The 22,371-nt window shown below is 42.9% G+C and overlaps 1 protein-coding gene across 2 annotated transcripts in view; it reads right to left on the bottom strand.

The window, feature by feature from the left end:
- The window catches only part of GAB3 (GRB2 associated binding protein 3), an 80,816-nt gene that overhangs the window by 10,838 nt on the left and 47,607 nt on the right, over positions 1-22,371 (bottom strand). Inside the window, exons 3-8 of one of the 2 annotated variants that reach the window (XM_035101950.2) lie at positions 15,270-15,486; positions 10,615-11,087; positions 7,347-7,402; positions 5,784-5,903; positions 4,673-4,928; positions 3,211-3,292 (exon numbers count right to left, since the gene is read on the bottom strand). In XM_035101950.2, coding sequence (XP_034957841.1) covers positions 3,211-3,292; positions 4,673-4,928; positions 5,784-5,903; positions 7,347-7,402; positions 10,615-11,087; positions 15,270-15,486 — 1,204 coding nt within the window. The remainder of the gene's footprint in view (positions 1-3,210; positions 3,293-4,672; positions 4,929-5,783; positions 5,904-7,346; positions 7,403-10,614; positions 11,088-15,269; positions 15,487-22,371) is intronic. The other variant, XM_035101952.2, reaches the window with a different exon arrangement.

The following is a 22,371-nucleotide window of genomic DNA, read 5'->3' as shown; positions in this document are numbered from 1 at the left end:
GTTCCTGCTCTTCCCGCTCTGCCGCCGCCTCCTCTCAGCCCCTCGTGATGTAGGGCTCCAGATGGAGTCGCCTCGCGGTTTGAGTAGGTGGGAGGGGGATTTTTTTTTTGGGGGGGGGAGGTTTTCAAGCCTCCTCTGCCTGCAGTCCCGGTAGGGAGAGGCGGCGGCGAAGACGACAACAGCGCGGGTGGGGGGAAGAGCAGCTCTGAGGCGAAGATGCACGTCCGCTGGGGCTGCCGCCGCCTTCCTCCTCGGGAAATCCGCTGCCCTCCCTCAGCGCGAGGGGAAGGGACTCTGGCGCTGAGGAGGGAGGATGCAAAAGCAAAGCAGGGAGTTGGCGCTGCACCGCATGTTCCTGCCCCTCTCCAAAGCATGGGGTGGGTTGCAGCGTGTGGCATCCTGCCTAGCGGGGTTTGGGTGTGCGCAGGGCGGGAGAGGGAAGCCCTCTTTCCATCTGCAGGTTTTTAATCCCAGCAGTGGCTTTCTCCCTCCTGCCGAAGGTTTAGTTGAGCCCCCCCCCCCCGGAAGCCATCAACCCCCACCTTTTGTTCAAATTTCCCTCGTTTACATCCCCTCCCACACACGCGCCACGATGCAGGAATGTGATCCGCGTGGGGGCGGGAATGAGCTTACATTATTACAAAAAACAGTAATAATTGAATGCAGTGACAATAATTTATGATAATAAAGAGTGGACACATAGTCCTACAGACACAACCGGCCCTTTGAGGGTGACCAAACTGCTGATGCGGCCCCCGATGAATTTGAGTTTGACACCCCTGGTCTACACTGACGGACAGGATTCTGTCCTAGTCCTACCTGGAGCTTCCAGGTTTTGAAACAGAGACCTTCTGCATGCAAAGTAGATGCTCTAAAACTGAGCTATGGCCCTCTCCCAATTTTGTTGTATTCAAACTCCCTTTAGTCTAAGTCAGCATGGCCAAAGGTCCAGGGTGAAGGGAGCTGCAGTGCAACATTATCTGGAGGGCACTGTGTTGGTTATAGCTGCTCCCAAGATCACCATGAGCTTGCAGAGACATGTGCTGTCTTAAAGCAAGAAAGATGCAAATCTCTGTGTTTAATTGAAGCCAATTTAATTTTGGGAGGGGAAAAAACATTTTCTTGTCTTCTTAAAAGGCAGGGATGAGATCCACAGAATTTAAAGGCAGGGATGAGAACCACAGAATTTGTATTGAAAGTTTGTTTAGAAACTTTGCTTACAGACTCCCTGTGGAATGAGACAATATATAAATAATTTTCCTGTAAGGAATGCTAATGTTTAAAAGAAACATCATTAAAACTAAACAAGGTTAGATCAACACTACATGTAAAACACAATTTATTTGCCCATAACTCACAGAAACAGTGCAACTGAATAAGTGTATCAAATGATGTTTGCTTTGGGCTGATGTTTGTTCAACATTCACAGCTATACTGCACTTGATCTTAGAAATGTCATCTTCAAGCAATAGTCAAGTCAGCTTCCTATTTATTTTTTATTTTGCTATCCTTAGCATAAAATGCAAAAAGTGCAAATTTTCAGAGCAAGAAGGATTGATTTTTCTAAAAACTGAAATTATAAAATAGATTTTAAGAATCTATATAGATTTTAAATATCAAGTTCCTCTAAGCCTTAAACAAACCTGATTTAAAATGTTATCTGAATGTAATACAAACATATTAAAATTTACACACATAATCATGGTCCTTCATCAAACATAGTCTGCTTTTCTATGCAAAAAATGCTCTATTCAAAAAACATTCTATGAACCAAGAGCAAAAATAGGTAGTTTCTGACTTGAGGTTGATCATTATAATGACACAATAGGCCATATATTTAATATGTTGCTGTGTACATCATGAATATTTGGTGTCTGTCCACTAAACAGCATGCAAATTACTTTCCATGTCACAGGGAAACACCTTTCTTCCCAACTCTATCATCCTTTCTTTCTAGAAAGTTTATCTTCAAGTGAATTATCTTATACCTGTGCCTTACACAGGTTTAGAAACAGAAATGATTGTTTGAGTTGCTGCCCTAAGCAGATGTGTGCAACAGGCACACAGACTAGGGACTCAGCTGCATTGGTAAAGAAGCAGTGCTTTAGATGCCTTCTCAGTAGTGGCACCCGCCCTGTGGAATGTTCTTCCATCAAATGTCAAGGAAATGAGCAGCTATCCTATTTTTAAAGGACATCTGAAGGCAGCCCTGTTTAGGGAAGCTTTTAATATTTAATGCTGTACCATTTTAATACTTGATTGGGAGCTGCCCAGAGTGGCTGGGGAGACTCAGCCAGATGGGTGGGATACAAATAATAAATTGTTGTTGTTGTTGTTGTTGTTGTTGTTGTTGTTGTTGTTGTTGTTGTTGTTATGCATTCTAACACTGTGACACCAGATGGCGCTGTGGAGTTCCATTTTTGCCAACCCAATTTCTCATACAAAATTTGCAACTCGTTTAACTGAAATGCTTCTTTGATGCGTCTAGATCTAGCCTAGGTGGAATTTATGCTGCAGGATTGTATACTTACTCTATTTAGTTGCAAATAATACATGCTGTGTTTGTTATATTATGGATGTTTGTGGAGGCAGTATGTTAGAAATATAAAAGTCATATAAACATTGGCAGTTTAAACTTGCTCTCCTTATCTGCAAGTAAAACCATAGCTTAAGTGAATTATATTAACGCTGTTTGGGTATAAATCAGGTGTGGTGATGTCCTTTCTGGCCTCAAGGCCAAAACTTAATGAATGTCAGATATGATGTGGCAGAAGAAAAAATGTTTTCTTTTCTTTTTTAGTACATTATTCTGAAATAGTAGCTGAATAATAACAATGTCGTATGGCAGTATGCAACAAAAAAACAGAAAACCGAAGGGAGCAACTATGCCACCAGAAAAAAGTGTGAAAAACCCTATATGCCCTTTGACTTGGTATTATAACATTATAATTAAAAAACGTATTCTGTGTGTACTTATTTTGACACTTACCTCTGCTTTGTGATGTGTGTATTAGGCATGAGTGTATGTGTGAGGCCTGGTTGGCGAAAGAGCAGTAAGTTGTTCATTCATGAACCATACAGCTCAGCAAGATACTAGGTAAACGCCCCACACACTAAGATCCAGGGGTACGATTTTAATAGTTCCCCCAACCATCTGCCAAGACCAATCACCTAAAACAGTTTGTTGGGTCAGGTTTCACACCCACTTACTAAGGCACAGTCCACGTCCTGGTTAAGGCAGCATGTTCTCGGATGGTGGAAAGGTTTCGCAGGTCCAGCGGAGGTGGTCGGACTGAAGATTTAAAGAGAGAGAAGACTTCTTACTGCCACAGAGCTGGCCAAGAATAGGGACAGATCTGGCTGTAAACTCTGCTGTCTGGGTAGCTGGCTACTTAACAGCAGGCACCCCCAAACTGCGGCCCTCCGGATGTTTTGGCCTACAACTCCCATGATCCCTAGCTAACAGGACCAGTGGTTGGGGAAGATGGGAATTGTAGTCCAAAACATCTGGAGGGCCGAAGTTTGGGGATGCCTGCTTAACAGGATGGAAGCAGTTCCAAGAAAGGAAGTTTATGACACCAGGTGGTTCATACTGTGGACTCACGTAGCAGAGCTTCCTTAATTTCTTTAGAGAGCCACAGTGGTGTAGTGGATAGATGGTTGGACCAGGACCTTGGAGGCCAGGGTTCAAATCCCCACTTGCCAGTAAGCTCACTGGGTGATCAATCACTGCCACTAAGACTAACCTACCCCACAGGGTTGTTGTAGGGATTAAGGAGGGCGAGAACTATTTTCTCCTTCAAAGAAAAGGTGGGATATAAGGTGGGATATAAATGCAATAAAATAAATATTCTTGCTACTCCAAGGTAGCTCACAGGCTGCAGGAGTTACTGGTCTGATCTTTCCTGGGTAACAGCGCCAACTGTTTAATGGTAAGGGAAGGTACTGCAATCTCAGGTCTGGTGATTTGAGGTGACCAATGGGGACCTGGTTGGCTCTAGGCTTGGTTCCTTAGTCTGAGCATCTTGTTCCACAAAGTAGCAATGAAGCCCCTCCATCTCTTCCCATCTGCAACCTCACCAACAGCCCACCCACAACCACATCTCCTGCCTCTGGGCCTTTTCCTCAACCATCTCATCTACCTCTGCATATTTTTTTAAAACATTGTTCTGGCCTGCACTCCCGCAGGCCAGATTTTGTACAGTTCCAATACTAGTTTAGTTCCTCTGGAAAGCCAGACCAACCTCCTGGCTTTCCAACTCCGCTACTAAGACTGCAGTCCCAAAGACACATACTTCTTGAGTGACTTCTGAGAATAGAAATGTGGGTGCGGTTTGGCTGAAAAAGCTTCACAAACCCAATGGAAAGGCCCGGCAGGCCTAATTCGGCCTGTGGGCCAGAGGTTGCCCACCACTGGCTTACTTGATGGCAGAATTGGAAGCAAGAGTGCCAGTGAAGGCCCTGTGGAAAACTAAAATGGGAGCTTGCAGACCTAGCCACTGTATTCAGGACATGCCCCTAGGCTGAATTTGTCCTGGACTAGAAATCTCTTAGCTCCTCTTGTTCATTGTCCCCGATAACCATTTGCTGGACCCATCAAATCAACTCCCGAAATTCCCAAGAAAAACACATAGAGGTGCTCGAAAAACAGCTTGTGGAAAGACAAGCTTACATTTTTGGCGAGGCTTGAGATCCCGGTTCACTGGAGGTGGTTCCAGGTCTGTAGGGAGCTCGGGCAGAGGGCTGGAGATTTTTTCTATGCTGGCTGCAGAGCGGATGAACGTAGCTGAGCCTGGACTCATGGGAATGTAGCCATCAGGTGTGCAGTCAGATCCTGGGACGGGTGGGGAGATGCTGGGATGCATTGGCACGTAACTGTCCTCGGAACTATTTGATGTGCAGGAGTAGAGAGGGCTAAAACGACTTGGCTTCAGAAATAAGCACAGGGAAAGGGAAAGTTGGTTAACAGAAGGTGCCAAATCAGAAATCAGGTGCCAAACATTGGACCTATCCATGCACTCTCCCCTTAGCCCAGGATTCTATCAGGTTCAGTCTCCTGACTAACTTGGAATCCTGCATCAGGAGTGAGGAGCCCGGGAGCTAAATACAACCTTCCAGGCCTCTCTTGAATGGCCATCATGAAAAGACCCCATTTCCTGTGTGCATACCCCATTTAGCTCTGAGCTAAATTCCACCCTAATAATTTTTCAAGCCTGAAAAATGGCATACTGGAAATTTGGATTTCTTGGACTAACCAGAAGGAAGAAGACTCACTAATAACTGTATTAGTATTATTATTGAGATGTCTTTTGTTGTTTTGTATACAATTTAAAAGATTTTAAAAATTGTCCAGTAGCACCTTAGAGACCAACTAAGTTTGTTCTGGGTATATGTTTTCATGTGGATGCACACTTCTTATACCCAGAACAAACTTAGTTGGTCTCTAAGGTGTGCTACTGGACAATTTTTTTAATTATTTTGACTACATCAGACCAACACAACTACCTACCTGAATCTTGTATATAATTTGTTTTTGTGGTTTTTAGCTGCCTTACTAATGTACCATATTTATGCAAATCTAATGCGCCGTCACAGCTAATGTGAACCTCAGTTTTCAAAACCTTGAAACAAGAAAAGTATTTGCTGGCACCATCAAATTTAATGCGGACCCTAATTTTCAGAAAGTAATTTGGCCAAAAAAAAAGGGTGTGTATTACATTCGACTAAATATGGTACATTGTTTAAATATATTTAATTTATTATGTTACTTTGGAACAACATACAGAGGAGGCTGCCTTATTGGTCCATCTTGCTTGGTATCCTCTACACTGACTGGCAGAAGCTCTCCAAGGTTTCAGACGAGGATCTCTCTCAACTCCACCTGCAGATGTCGGGGATTGAACCTGCATGCAAAGCAGATGCTTAACCACTGAGCTACATCCCTTCCGTTCATACTTAAAATGTGGAATTATTGTGATCATTATTACAGTAAACTTAGTATTAATACTGTTTCATTCTGAATGTGGAATTGGCATTGCATATCTTACATCGATTCCTTTTTGTTGGTATTTGCAAACTGCCCAGAGACCTCTTTTGAAATGTGGAATGGAATATGAATTAACACATAAATATTATGGACAGTTGGGGCTTCCAACAAAATGTTGCAACATGTAGTGCTCTACACCTAGTCCTTCTTTCAGGACACTCCATTCCGGTTCTCTCATTGTGTGAGTCCAATTCAGTTCGGGGCTGTGTCAATCAATCAATCAATCAATCAATCACCACCATATGTTTTTGTCAAACTACAACTCCCGTAATCCTAACCGTTTAGCTAATGGCCAGGCATGATGGGACTTGTAGTCCAACCACATCTGGGGTCCGAAGGCTGAAGAACTTTGGTTTAGCTTTTACCATGTCAATATATCTGTATGCAATGGAGCAATTCCTTCTCTCTCTCTCTCTCTCTCTCTCTCTCTCTCTCTCTCTCTCTCATATTATCTTTGATTTGAATTTGCAACATTCTGACTGCACCATCTTTGGCAGAAACAGACAGTGGAAGGAGGACGGAGCCCTTGATATATCCTCAGCGTTATTTCATATTTTTCAATTGTAAACCACCCTCTGGTCCTTGGATTAATTAATTAAATTCTTAGTGGAAGAGCACTTGCTTTGCATGCAAAAGGCAGCAGGTTCAGTCTCCAGACATCACTGAGAAGGTCCTCTGCATGAAACCCTGGAGAGCCACTGCCACTATACTCAGAAATAAGGCCAATTTGGTCCAATGGGGCTTACTCTCAGGTAAGTGGGCACAGAGTTGCAGGCTAAACCAGTGTTTCCCAAACTTGGGTCTCCAGCTTTTGGACTACAACTCCCATCATCCATAGCTAGCAAGACCAGTGGTCAAGGGCTGCCATAATTCTGGAATTTCCTGGACATAGCCAAGATTTGTCCGTCAAAAATAGTGTTCGGGTGAAATTTACAAAAAGCAGCTGAAATGTCCGGGAAATCACAGGAGTATGGCAGCCCAAATAGGAAGTGTTGGTTAGGGAGGAAGAACTTTATTCTTTTTTTGGAGCTCAACTTTTGTGTCTGGTTGTTCACTTTTTGAAATATGGCAACCCTAGAATTGTAGTCCAAAACCAGTTGGGAGACCCAAGTTTGGGAAACCTTGGCCTAAACATATGAAGAAATGCTGTTATTTTGTTACATTGTATTGGGTAACCATTTATTATATATTGATCAGATGGCATAGGTTGGTTAATTTCTTGTTAACGTTCACTTCTAAAACTGTGTGTGTGTGTGTGTGTGTGTGTGTGTGTGTGTGTCTAAGACAGTACTGCACTTACCAAATTCAAGCTAAGCCTTTTATCCCTGCGTCTTAAGGAATTTCCTTCCAAGTCAGCTGCAAATCAAAAAGAAAAAAGAAAAAAGAAAACCCATAGCAATTTAATTACATAGCAATTTAATTATTGGTTCAACAAAAGGTAGGTCTCGGATGATACAATCATAGCATGCTCTGTGCAGTTTGAAGGTCCTGCTATTCACCTGCTCGCTATGTGAAAATGTACTTAACCAAACATAAAGAATTGTGCCGAAACCTCACTATACACACCACAGATTCAGATATCCAAACATCCAGAGTTTCTCCACTTCATTACCTGTTTGTGCTAAGCTGGTTGGTGATAGCCTTTTCCAGGCAGAAACCATGCAGGGAGGGAGAGAGCGAGATCAGACAAATCCAGGAGGAGCAGGAGATTGAACAAATCCATTGACTTCCACTCTCTCCTATTGTTCTGTCTTTTGCAAAGTCAGACTGAAAGCATCTCTGGGCAGAGATCCCCTTTTTTGGGCTTGGCTTACTCTGGAGGGGAGTGTGTCTCCCAGCCCCCTCTGTGTGATGAAAGGTGATATGGAAGGGTTTGTGAGGCTGTATGGGCAGGCCCTGCTCCATGCCACTGTCTCTAGTGCCCAGACTACGTCAGAAGGAGTTCCACTTGTATAGAACTCTCTGAGTCTGAAGCATGGGAAGCAATTTTTTTTATAATTTGGCAGAATATTTGGATTAATCGATATGTATTTGTATAATTTGGAATAATTAATGTGATATGATTGGATTGTTAAAGTGAAAAACTTAATAAAAAATTATTTATTTTAAAAAAAAGAAAGGAGTTCCACTTGCATACTAGTGAGAGCATGGAGGGTTCTCTATTGTGAGGTGGGACATTGATGCCACACACAATATGTGCCCTGGACATTGGTGGATGTATAGAAATTAACAGCAGTAACTGGGGCCAGATGGGGGCAAGGTTGGGCATTTGCCAGGGCCTCCTAGAGCAAAATGGGGCCCCACTACCCACACAGTGTTGCCCATTCTACTTTGCACAAAGTATCCAATAAGATCATCCAAAGAGAATTCTCGAATTGTATGTCCAGCTCTTCCAGGTTAGGGTGGCCAAAATCCTGGAGCCAACACAGGTCAGAGCTGCGATGTAGTCAACTAATGAGTTAAACTGTAAGTCAATTAATAAGTAAACTAACAGACAAAGATTATGATTGTGGTTTTCCCATCTGGAAAAGCTCTTTAAGAATATGCTCTGTGTGTGCACATGTCTGTGTGTTTATGTGTAAAGTAGCACACACCCTTTTAGCAAGTCTGCTTCCCCAGCAACTCAAGGCTGTTAGTGAGAATAACACTTCCAGTGATGGGTGTTTCTCTCAAAAGCTTCCAAGAACTTCACAGGACACTGATAAAATGAGCTGGTAAAAACATTCTTCAGAATTATCTGAAGGTGTGCAGAGTGCCTCTCTTCAAGGCAGAAAGACGAGATACACAGAGTTGTTAATAAATTAAAACAAAATAGGTTCCATCCAATGCAATGTGCATATTAAAAAGAACAGGAGTAGTAGCAGCGGTTTGTGGCTGCCAGTTTGTTTCTGGGTCCAATTCAAGATCCTAACACCAGTATTAAAAGCCCTAAATAACTAAGGCCCCAAACATCTGAGAGACCCCCTCTTTCTCCTACAGGTCCTTGCAGGATGTTGAGGATCAGCCCAGGGGGCCCTCTGGGTAGTTCTGCCATTCTCAGAAGTTCAGGGTGGCAGCAGTCTGGGAGAGCAAATTGTCTGTGACAGCCCCTAATTTGTGACATTCCCTCCTTAAATAGGTATTTCTGGCATCTTCAGTATATAGCTTTTGGTGAATGCAGAAGACACACATCTTTACCCTGGCCTTTGACACCAGAAAAGAATGTTTTCAAGACCCACCCTATTCCTGTGACTATTCCTGTGACTGCCATTTTAACAGCTTTTAACACTGATTTTTAAATTGTTATAACCCTCACTTGAATCTACTGGTGAAGGACAGGTAAGGAGGAGGAGGAGGAGGAGGAAGAGGAGGAGGACTTCACTTACTCTTCCTTTCAAAATGTGAATGGACATACTAATTAAAATGTTCCTATAGTCAATTGTCCTGTCCAGCTTTCACCTTCCTGATATTTTCCAGATGTTTCAGATTACAGCTCATAGCAACCAGCACAGCCTCCTCATTACGCCAGTTTCAACTTAGTTCTCAGTCTTCTTTACTTAAGCACAGGGAGTGTGTTCATTCAACAGAATGTTCATTTCCTCACTTATTTAAAATAAAACACTTACACAACCCCAGTTTTCAAAAAGTTTAAAAACTGTTCTGGGGTGGCCCTGTGACAGACATCATAAGGAGCAAACCAATCAATATGGCTTATGGTCAGTTACAGCTGCAAGCTTATTTCATTTACCTGAGACACTTGATACCCCCAACCACTTCAATCAAATTCCAAGGTTAGCTTACAAAATGTAAATGCAGTTTGAAAAGGTACAAACAATGTAAAACAACAACCAGAATAAGAATAGTAACATCACCAAGAGCAGCATAAAATACACACAACCCTCCCTTTAAAACCAGCAAAGATGAAAGACATCAAAACAATATCAGCACCAGAAAAATTAAGAAGTCTTCCTTCACTAAGCACTATATCAGCAGTAGGTCCTAACTCACCAGTTGAAGACCAGTGCTATGGATAGGGATTGGGGTGGGGAGGATTTAGTTCAATTTGCATTTAAAGCCGAATTTATCAAATTCACAGTTTCCAAAGCAATAGGAGAACCAAAACTAATCCATCCTTCAAAATCTAAACTTCTCCCATGTTTGCGATGTGATGCAGTTCTCCAACCAAACAATGTTAAGGGCAACTGTGTGTAAAAATGATAGTATTCATGAAAATAACACAAAAATGCATTAGGATAAGAGAAATTGATTCCAAAAATGTGCACACCAGTCAAAATTGCAGAGAAAAATGCATTTTTTAGGATAAATATGTACCTAAACGCTGAAGAATTTTCAGGATAATTTTTTTTAACAACAGCAACAACAACAAAATTCACGAGTTGCTACAGAAATGTAGAGAACTGAATTTAAGATGGGAAAAACAAGAAACCTAGAGAACTGAAACTGACAAATCCTTCCATTTCCAGCTATGGAGTAAGGGTAGAACAAACTCTGAAATTATACAAACCAAGGACAGTCAAATGAGCTCAGGAAGGCCAACTCTTAACAGACAAGACCATTCACATCCTTACCTCTCCAACTTCTCATGCTATCCAATCCAGACAAGGAGATTCTCCTTGGCACCAATGCCCCTTGAGCACAGGAGATTCCAATGTGTCCATTCTGAAGGGCCCCACTGGATGGCTCTTCAACCCGTTTGTCTGTGAAGTGGGTTGGCTTAGGAGGCCTTGGTGGTGGTGTATTGCCCAGAACATCAAGTTCAGTAATGCCATAGGAAAGAGCACTTGGGCTTTTATCAACCAATAAAGTTGGTGTCAAGGGAGGTCCTGAAAGTGGTGAGGAAGAGGAGAAATCACTGGAAGGGGGACCGCTTGAATCTGCATTCTTGAGAAGAGCCCCATGACCCATTGCCTGGGGAATTTCTTGCAGCAAGATGCCAGAAGGCTGTAGATAAAGTGAGGGCTGAGATGCCACAAAGTCAACAAAGACATCGTCTGATGAAGTTTGCTCTAGGGATCGATCAGAATTGGACCAGCTGTGGCACCTGAAAGGGAAAAAAGAAAAGAAAACTAGTATAGGTGTTACTTATGTGGCAGGACATCAATGAAAAGCAAAGCCACTTCCTGACTGGTTGGAAGTAAGAATGCAATCAACTGGATGTAGGTTGGGTGACGTTAAACTGAGATTGGTGAGGCAGTGCCCTATTTTCCCTACCATGGGATACATGGGATAGGAAGTTGCCTTACCTACGTAGCTCAGTACCGCCTCATTATATAGTTTCCATCGTTTGCTGCAGACATACTTTTATATTTGTGTGATGTTTGTGAGACTGCTTGTCTTGTTGGATGTACATTTGGTTTGGTTTCATTGTTTTACTGGATTTTACAGGATACTAATATGAATACTAATACTATTTCTATTATTTACATGTCACCCATCTGCATGGGTTGCCCCAGCCACTCTGGGCAGATTCCAGAAAACTATAAAAACACAATAAAACATCACACATTTAAAACTTCTCTATATAGTGCTGCCTTCAGATGGCTTCTAAAAGTCATACACTTATTTATCTCAGTAGGTGCCACTACTGAGAAGGCCCTCTGCCTGGTTCCCTGTGACCTCATTTCTCGCAGTGAGGGAACCGCCAGAAGGCCCTCGGAGCTGGACCTCAGTGTCCGGGCTGAACAAAGGGGGTGGAGACGCTCTTTCAGGTTGTAATCCACCCAGGGACCTTGTGGTGCAGTGCAAATAAGAAATCTCTTAACTAAGCAAATCAGTGAATATGAGAAAGGGCGGAAATGTGCTTTTGCTTTCCTTCTTCCTGAATTTTGTGCAGGGATGATGAGGGTTTTTTTAAAAACAAAAACTGTAAGGAGGACACATGCTTCCCATGATATTTAGTGTAAAATGGGGCTTGAGCAGCCCGATTTAATCTTCTTGTGCTCATCTTCATTCTACTCTTCCCTCTTTTTTCCAACCAATACCTCAAATTATGATTAGATTATTTTGATTAGTGTGCATGTTTTTTGTGTTTTTTAAAATATTCTATTTCAGTTCACATTCACAGCATACATTGAAAGAACTGATACCACTTTAACAATTCTGGATTCCATCAAAGATGCATGGAAACTGACATATGTTAAGGGTGCTGAGAGTTCTTAGGAGACCCCTATTCACCTCACAGAGCAAAAATTCTCAAGAGTGCCCTGGGAAGAGGGATTTGATTTTTAAACCACATATTGCGGTTTTGCTCCAAAGAGAATAGCATCTCTCTGGAATGAATGGGAAAAACTGCTTTGGAACTTCATCAAGCAATCTGAAATTTATGGTTCTGACATGCCTTTGAATATATATGCTAATTGTGGTTCTTGTCTGATGAATTATTATGGAATTCAGTGTTGATGTTGATAACAAAAAATTAAGTTGCATAGTTGACCTTGTTGGTTCTGCCCCACCCCCACCCCAAATGTCCTTGCAATCTAGATGAACATGAGGGATGCACATTCTTATCTTGCCAAAATGTCCAAAAACTGCTTTAAACATCCCGTTCCCACTGCTGGATAGCTCTGATTCTGCTTAGTTTGAGTCGGTTGGTGGAATATGAGGTCAATTGTGAGAACAACAACCCTTTTTCATGTCCAGAATTTGCTGAAAAGCATGGTATGAACATTTTAAATATGGTGATTTAATACTTGCCTGGTGGGGAGTGCTTTTCATCCCACAAGTTTTTTTTTAATTTTCCTCTAAACAGTATCAGAGATAAAAACAAAATACTTAGTTTTGTTTTAGCCTTTGTGGTAAAACTGAGGCTTCAACTCTCATTGATTTACTTAACTCTCAGTACCATTGAAATAATTGGGATTCCAGAGTGCTTAGTTTTGCTTTGTGTCCTAAATTACACACACACCCCATTTTATTCATTTCTACCTTGCCTTTCCAGGAAAGCTTTCAGGACAATCCATTGAAGAGAACATTTTGTTGACTACAATATAGAGGAGTAATTTTATTTGTAGGGGCAATTATGTTGTTCTCTTGTGGATGCATTTGTGGTACTCATGTTATTGTTACAGCCACTGTTGAAAACAAAGTAGATATTGACTTTAAGAGGCACTCTGGAGGGTTCCCCCCCCCCAAATATTCAGCATCTGATTGCCGTTTTAAGCACAAAGAAGAAATTTGGGAATTATAGGTCAGGTTGACTTTTAAGGCTTTCTGCATTTTTCTTTCAGTGGAAACATGGGCAGCTCTCTCCCCCCAAAGCAAGAACAGAATGTGATGGGGGAGCCCCACACAAAGACAGGTCTGGGAGGGTAGGACTGTTATTTCTTTTGGGAAAATTTACAACTGGGATAAGGAACCTGTGCCTCCTAAGCTAGCTTAATGCCCTCAGGTGTACAGTCATACCTCGGTTTAAGTACGCCTCGGTTTTAGTATTTTCAGTTTAAGTACTCCGCAGACCTGTCTGGAACGGATTAATCCACTTTCCATTATTTTCAATGGGAAAGTTCGCTTCAGGTTAAGTATGCTTCAGGTTAAGTACGGACTTCCGGAACCAATTACACTCATACTTCGGGTTAAGTACGCTTCAGGTTGAGTACTCCGCGGACTCGTCTGGAACAGATTAATCCACTTTCCATTACTTTCAATGGGAAAGTTCGCTTCAGGTTAAGTACGCTTCAGGTTAAGTACTCCATGGACCGTCTGGAACAGATTAATCCACTTTCCATTACTTTCAATGGGAAAGTTTGCTTCAGGTTAAGTACAGACTTCCGGAACCAATTGTTTGTAGACCGAGGTACCACTGTAGAAGGCTCTGTCTTATTGCCATTGTGGAATTTTACTTCAACCACCAACCTAGGTGACAAGTAGGAGAAGAAATTGAGCATTACAGGCCCTTTTAGCTGGTTCCTTGGATTCTCACACCCCTCTCCACACCTCGAGTGCTTTTACTGGTTTGAATATGTCCTCTAACCGAGATGCCTTTTCCATGCCTGGATGGAGAGATGCATAGGTTGTATGCTGTGTGTGTGTGTGTGTGTGTGTGTGTGTGTGTGTTGTACAAAGTCACATCTATTGCTTGCTTCACTTCTGGCCACTCCCACTTTTGCCTCTGGACATGCCCACCACTGGCATACCCAAGTAGGGATTGGGCAAGACTGACTGCAAACTTTAAGAGCTGTTGCCAGCCATGTTGAGAGTACTGAGTTACCGGTATATGGTCCAATGGTCTGACTAGGTAGAAGACCATTTCCTAGAATTATAGAAGGGGAAGAGGTTATATAGGCTGTGTATACCCATGCATTTAAAGCACATTACTCCCCCCACCACAAAATCCTGGGACCTGTAGTTTGTAAAGGTGCTGGGAATTGTAGCCCTGTGAGGAGTAAACTACACTTCCCATGAATCTTTTCTAGGGAAGCAGAATGAGCTTGAAGTGCATGGTGTGTGCAGCCCTGGATTTCCTGCACCCTTACTAAAATGTAGGAAGAACTGCACATGCAATGGGTCTGGCCCATCGGCCTATGAAAAACATTCTGAAAAATACTTAGCAATGCAACCATGTGAAGAAATATTAACATCAACTTGACACAGCTGGCCCTACGATGCAAAGGGAGGCAGCTACCTAAGGCCTCAAATGCTGAGAGGCAGAGAGCAGGCAGAGCTATATGCCATAGCCTACCCTGTGCCTCCTAAGCTAGCTTTATGTCCTCAGGTGTGGAGGGCTCTGTGTCATTGCCATGGTTGAATCTTACTTCAGCCACCAACCTAGGTGGCATTTCCATCATACAATCAAAGCACTATGATAACAATCATGGCTTCCCTCAAATAATTTTGGGAGCTGTAGCTCTATGAGGGGAATAGGGATCTCAGCACTCTTAATGAACTACAGCTCCCAGAATTCTTTGGGGAGGCTGTGACTGTTTAAAGTGGCACCATAGAGCTTTAAATATAAGGTGTAGATATGACCACTATTTATGAGCTTACATACTTCTATGTGCTAAGTCCCCTTAGACCCAAACTTATTTTGGGAATAATCCTGTTTTGCGGCCACCCCCCCAATTGAAAGGCACTCAACCTTCCCCAACTCACTGGCTTCCAGATGTTGTAGACCACAACTCACAGCAGCCCCAGCCAGCACAGGGTTGCTAATGGGAGTTGCACTTGAGCAACATCTGGAAGGCCACAAGGTTGGGGAAGGTTGTATCAGAGTGAGTTATGGTGATACCTGACATGACTGAGTTTTCCGGTCTCACAGTTCGATAAGAACAGATAGTCAGGAAGGAAGACAGACTCTGACTCGCTTGCCGTCTCCTCTGCAGCAGAAGCATCCGCAGCAGCCTGGTCAGCCAAAAGGGAAGGGTCTGCAACCCTCAAGGCGTGGGCAGAGGCGGCTGGTGAAGGTTGCGGGGAAGTGGTGGTGTGGGAGAGGCTGTCTCCGGAATCTGTGACAAAGGAAAGAAAAGGTTATAAGTTGACGGTGCTTGTCAGGAAGTCAGTTTGGCCTTGATCCTGTAAGGGGCTTGATTCTTTCCAAGGAGTGCAGTGAAGGATTTGTGGCCTATACTGATTTCTTCATTGTTTACCTTCTGTCCGTTCAGGGTTGTTGGAACAAAGAGTAAATCTACAGTACTGAGGAAGATGAGGTCAGCACTGGAAAAAAGCCTATGTGCCGTGGCCAAATTGGACTGAAACAATCAGTACTGGTGTATACCTGGGTTTCTGTTGTTTTCTTCAGGGCCAACATTTAAAAGGAGGTTATAAATAATCTTGACTGCCTTAAAAGAAAACTTAATTTAAGGGACATGTTCACAACATGAATTAAACAGAATGTTTTCAATTGCTTTTTAAAACAGTTTTTTTTAACTGATAATGTTATTCTTTTCCTCTTTACGTAAATCATTTTGAGTTTTTAAAGGGTTTCTCTTTTATAATCAAGCTGTGTGTCTGTGTGTGCGTATCACACAGCTGTATTTATAATCAACCAATGGACTCATACAGTGCAGCATTTGGAAAGCCATGCAGAATTTCAACACATTTTGATGGAGTGGGGTGACAGAGAGAGATGGGCCTTGGATAATACTAGGTTTGGGGTGTTTGTTATTATCACTGAGAACTGTGTTTCCTGAAGGACTGTGTGAGTGTGTTAATGAAATGAACTTTGAGCTGATGGGAATTTTAATAATGCCAAAAAGATACTACAGCCAAAAAAAGGTCTTAAAGCATAACATGGCTATCCACTTGGGTAGCATCCCCCAAATATCAGAAGCCTACTTAAGGAAGAGCTTTCAATGTGGTTGCCTCTATTCTATGGAACAGCATCCCTTTTGAGATACAACAGACAGCCATTACCAGTATCTGCATTTTCCTAAAACAACTGGAGACATTTTAGATTTGACAGGCTTTTCCAGCTCGATGAAAATGCTGGGTGTATTTTGTATGGTATTTAAACTTACCTTCAGAGGTTTTTGGGGTATTTTTTTAGCACTGCTTCACAAACTATTTCTGCTTTCTTATTTTTCTGATTGACTGATTATTTAATTTCTAAATAATTTCAAGATGCATGTAAATTGCCTGGAGACATATATGTAAAAGGCAATTCATAAATAAAATAATATTTCACACTGTGCATTTTTTTTTGCTCTATGTAATATTCTAACAATTAAAAAAAAGTTTTAAAAAGGCTGCTTCCCCAACCTGTGCGGAGGGTGGTAAGGATATATTGAGACAGCCCTCTCCAAGCCCCTAATATGGCCATACCACCCCCACTGCTTTAACAGCAGTATGCAACCCAATCTTGACAACAACAACCCAATTGATATTTAAAGTCACATTTTTTCGCATTATGGATAGCCACCAAGTGTTTACATTAAAGAGAAGCTCAGCTTCCCTAACCCATAAACAGTATCTGGGAAAAGAGGCCAAGATATTATCTAACGCAACATTTCCAAGAAGCAAAATGTTTATACTGCGGGAAGACAAACTGTAGTCTACAAAATGTACAGCCAAACACTTCCCCCAGACAGGTGTTCTGCATGGTCCTTTTCAAACCACCTGAGAAACACAGAGGCGGCAAGACAAGCCAGCCCCTCCCAGCCTGTGTGCGGATAAGTGGAATTTGCAAGTTGAAAGAGGGATGGGGCAGGATGGAGGGGTACAGAAAACAAAAATGGGGAGCCAGACTGGACTGGTATCAACTCATGGGGAGGGACCAATACTCAGTGACAGAACACCTGCTTTGCATGCAGAAGATTCCAGCTTCAATCGCCAGCATCTCCAGGAAGGGCTGGGAAAGACTCCCTGACTGAAACGCTGGAGAGCTGCTGCCAGTCAGTGTAGACAATACTAAGCTAGATGGATCAATGGTCTGACTCACCATAAGGCAGCTTCCTATCTTCCATAAAAGGGGCAGGGGAACAAAATCTTTGTTCAAATTGCAAAATCAGATCGCCTTTCTCCCTAAGACCAGCAGATGGCAGCATTTTTGTTCAACAGCCAAGCAGTTCCATCAAGATTGATCTGTTCTTAGGATACCACTTTTGAGTATTTACTACCCGGCAAGGTGTCATTCTAAAGCCTTTGCAAGATCTACATCTATTTCTATATATGGCCACACACTCAAGTGCACGCTTATTGATTAAAGCAAAGGAAAACTCATGCATGCATTTACATTATCTCTACAGTGAAAGCCTACACATTTTAGAAAAGCCACTTAAATCTTACTGTTAAATGAGTCATGGACCAATTTGGAACACAAACAGCTTTTCAGATACAGAGTTCATCTGATGCATGGAAATGGGCAATGCTGCATCCAAAAAGGTTGCAAGATCAATATTCTATCTAAACTATCGGGGTTACTGCTAAAGGGAGATGGGTCTTGCGTCCTCTGGAAGTGACTCCTTGTCTGGCAACGACACTGCCATTCTTGCAGAATCAGCTTAACTAGAAAGTGTTGGAAGTCCTCGCTGCACTTTAAAGTGGCATTTGAACAAGTATGTAAAATAATTTGCAGACTATACTACCGTGTAATTAATGACCCACTGGATAAAATGGCCTCTATTTTGCAAAATCAATCTCCCTGCACATGTCCCAGGCCAAATCTGGCATAAAAGGTCAAATCATACCACCAGAAACTGGTTCACTTAGAGCCAGACTAGAAGAGCCTGGGTGCCCTCCTCCCCAAGCAGCCAGAGGCTAGGGAGCTGGCAACACTAAATGGTCCTGCACCAGGAAGCATAGGCGTAGCCAAGACTTTTGCTGGGGGGGGGGGCAGAACTGGTGTCATTGGTCAGTTAGAAGTATTTCTATTGTTTTACTTGGTCTGGGGGGGCACAGGTGGCCCCGGTGGCCCCCTTTGGCTACGCCCATGCCAGGAAGTGAAGTGCTGATCACTGTCCCCAAGGCTGCAACTGTTCACCATTTTAAACTTAATTATTTCCGCTCCAGGGTGAGAGTGACAGTAGGCTCAGCCAGACACCATATTTTGGGGGTGGGGGGGGATGGACCCAATAAGGATACCAGAGCAGCGAGGGGTCAGGCATTCTCTAAACTGGTAATGGCGTGGGGGAATTTATTTATTTTATTTCATGGAATTGATGCACTGCTTGATTTCAAAATGTATATATGGCGGTATATATGTTTATATATAAATAAATAGGCTCATCGTGCTTCCCAGCCGGCTGACAGAATAGCATCTTCAAAGGTTCTTATCTGATTACTGGGGGCAGAGAGGGTAAAGTGAAGGGGAAAGGGGGTTTAGGCTACCTTTCTGTGTGTGAGGGGGGAGGTCTGGTGTGGGGGGAGTGGATCTGCTGCTTTTCAGAGTGCAATGCTACCTGTCACTGCCCTCCCATGCTCCAACATGGAAACTAGTAAGTAAACCAAAATAGTAACAAAAAAATAAATAAATCATTAAATCTCCAGTGATCTTTCATTGAAACAAAACCCAAAGCACCACCCTTGGAAAATCACACTGCTCAGGGAAGCAGGGAGCACGATGCAATACGTCTTCTGAATGACATATCATTGCTGGGCGTTTTGTGCATTGTGAGCTGTTTTTGCGATTACTGGAGGGAGGGGGCAGCACATCAATTAAAAATCTCTCCAATCTGTGCGCGCTCTCTCTCTCCAGGCGCTGAACCGTTTGGGGAGTGCCGGAGGTAAGATGGATTTCATCCATCTGCTCCAACTGTCCTGGAGCCCTTGTTAATAGTGATAGGGTTTCTAATGGGCTGCGTGATCCTCAGTGACATTCAGATAAAACAGGCAAGGCTAGAATCCAAATCTCTGGAGAGAACTCAGACTCAGGCAAATGAAGCTGCCCACTGAAGGGAGGAAACAAGAATCCCTCAATTTGCATAATTTATTGTAAGCCATTTTGCATCTCCCAGGGAAACAAGTAGAAAACATCCTTTCCCAACCTGGCACCCCTTCAGGTGTTTTTGGACTACAACTCCCATCAGCTGTGATGGGAGGTGATGATGAGAGTTGTAGTCCAAAACACCTGGACAGTATTGTGCTGAGTTGTGTGTGTGTGTGTGTGTGTGTGTGTGTGTGTGTGTGTGACACAGTTATTTTACAATACTTGTATTCAGACCATTCCATTTTCTGCAAATGGTCTGAGCACAAGTGCATTTGCGGAAGCGAACACTGAAAATGGCTATGCATATCTGAGGACCAATGTATACAAAATCACATCAAACTGGAGCCTGGGATTAATACAATGAGTAGTAGTTATCTCCCCAAACCATTCCCAGCCGGCAAATTGTCTCTACCCACCTCCCCTCTTTCAACTCCCTTCAACAAACCCTTAACATTCCATAGACAAAGCCTGCCTTCCCCAATCTGGCATCCCCTCATTCAGGATGTTCTCCCTATCCCTGATCACTTGCACAGTCTGCTGTTGTTCTCGGAATAAACAAATAAATGATAATTAAAACTGGTGATATATGATTCTTCAAGTATATAATCAACAAGGGCTGCCCCCCAGCTTACATTGCTCACCAACCCCACCCACCCCTCAACCTTGCCAATTCCCCACCCTTTACACCTCACCCTCACAGCTCTTTCAAACTCCCCACCCCCTGGCAACTCCTCTGTGTCTCTCCATCCTTCCTTCATCCAGACAGCTGTTGTTTAAAAATGCCATTTTAAAAGCTGGCTCTCTACCCCTCCCCCACATCCCCTACCCTGTGATGTGGCACTCCAAATCCTCCAATGGTGGCTGTGTGATGATAGCCTTAAATTTTTATTCATATAGGAAGATAAAAACAGCACCCATATGATTGTGAACATAGATATTTAAACAGACAAAAAAGGTAGACAACCCATCAGAAGCAGGGAAGGAAAATCAGTGTTGGCTGTAAAGGGAGGGAGGCCGTCTGAAGAAAGGAGCAAGCCCATCTAGCAGGGATCAGCTAATGGGATGGAAGTCTGGTCTCTGCTTTATGTACATCTGGGGCAAGTGCTTTGAATGTATTCTGGAAGGGGTATTATATGCAAATGAGCACTCAAATTATGAGAGACATAGCTGCCAAGTTATCCCTTTTTTAAAGGGATTTTCCCTTATGCTGAATAGGCTTCCTCGCGAGAAAAGGGAAAACTTGGCAGCTATGATGAGAGAGTTGGGTTTGTTTGTTTGCTTGCTTGTTTTTAAAAGCTTCTGCTAGCACATGCTCCCAGTCTCTAAGGTCAACATTCTGGGTAAGGGGAAAGAAACTGGGAACTTCTGCATGTCAAGCAGATGCTCTACCATTGATCATCCATCCCTGAGGTGAGTTTACAGTGATTTCATTAGGAACCTCAAAGATTCTTACACCTGTCAGTAAATAAATTTCGACATGAACAGTTTAAGGCAGGGGTAGGTAACACACAGCCCTCCAGATGCTGTTGGACTTCCAACTTGCATCAGCCCCAGCCAGCATTGCTAATGGTCAGAAATAATGGGAGTTGTAGTCCCAAAAAGTATTGAGGCATCATGCTGGGTATCCAAGGCTTAAGGGGCTGCACTGCGTAATGACGTGCAAGCAAACCCACTTTTCAGATGAGTGGCAAAGGACTTCCTCTTTGAGAGCCTATGACTTGCTGGTGGAGGAAGTGCTAGATACTTTGGAGACAGAGGTGAGGCCAAGTCTTGCAGCAAGTTGAACTGTCAACATGGACATACCCAAGGAAGAAGTACCTTGTTCAGAAATCACAACCTTGAAACCATGGTCTGAGCAATGTGGGCTCACAAACACTTTCCGGTCTCTGCCTTCTTCACTTCCTTGCTTTTGATAACAAACTAGTTCTCTGGTGCCACACAAGATCACTAAATATTAAGACAACACCTTTTCCAATTATATTACAGGTTTTCTCCCTCCGAATACTTTAATGACCATGTTTGATTTTTGTGCTCTGGTTACTGGGTTTGTTTATGGATATTTGTTGTTTTCCAGTATCCAGTTTTGTATTTTGTTGACTTATAAGCTGCTTTGAGGGCCACAAAACAGCAGGAAAGCAGCACGCATATTAATTAAAGTAACAGAATCTGAAAGTTCCCCCTCCCAATAAATATTACCGTATACCCGAGGGAAAAGGATCAGGATCTTGTCAGCAGGTTGGATTCTGATCTCCCCGACCCTCTACAGGCCATTTTTAGGGGCTCTTGTTCATTCCTTGGCAGCCATGGGCTACAGCAAATGTTAGTCCTACTCAAGAGTAGTCCCACTGAAATTAATGAACATGGCTAGTTCACATGCAGCTAATCCACAGCACATGCACAATGTCTCTCAGAAACAGACAGCAAAAGTCACACAGAATAAAGGGGCAGAAAGTTGATCTCCAAGGCTCAGAACTGGCAAGCACTAATTCCTCTGAGTACTCTCTCCAGCCCATTAGCAAATGCTCTTTGCAGGGAGAGCAAGTGAGAACACAAAAGTGTCCCTTTGGGCTGTGCCGACATCTGAAGCCAGGCTCCAAGGACAGAAGCCGGTGGCCTTCTGCACATTTTCCTAAGAGCCTAGTAATAAAATTGAGGTCCATTAAAGGCACATGGCAGCATCTGCGGACCATAAATTATGTATGTCCATTTTCTATGGAGGGAGCAAAGAGATTCTATGTTTGTTCTCATTCTTCCCCCCTCCCCCTTCTCTTCCTCCAGCTCCATGCTCCCTAATCAAGGCAGCAGTCTGCTTTCACCATCAGAATAAAGCTTTATTTGATAAGCTGAAGCACTAATTGGAAAGAGAAAAATCATTGAAGCTTGCACATATGACTACAGAGCAAGATAGGAGAGAACATGAAGTATATACTGGAGACCCTTGAAGTACCTCTGTTTTTATGATGCATAG

The sequence above is a fragment of the Zootoca vivipara genome, chromosome Z (genome assembly GCF_963506605.1).
Source record: "Zootoca vivipara chromosome Z, rZooViv1.1, whole genome shotgun sequence".
Classification (NCBI taxonomy): Eukaryota; Metazoa; Chordata; class Lepidosauria; order Squamata; family Lacertidae; genus Zootoca; species Zootoca vivipara.
This window is presented reverse-complemented; position numbering and strand designations above follow the sequence as displayed.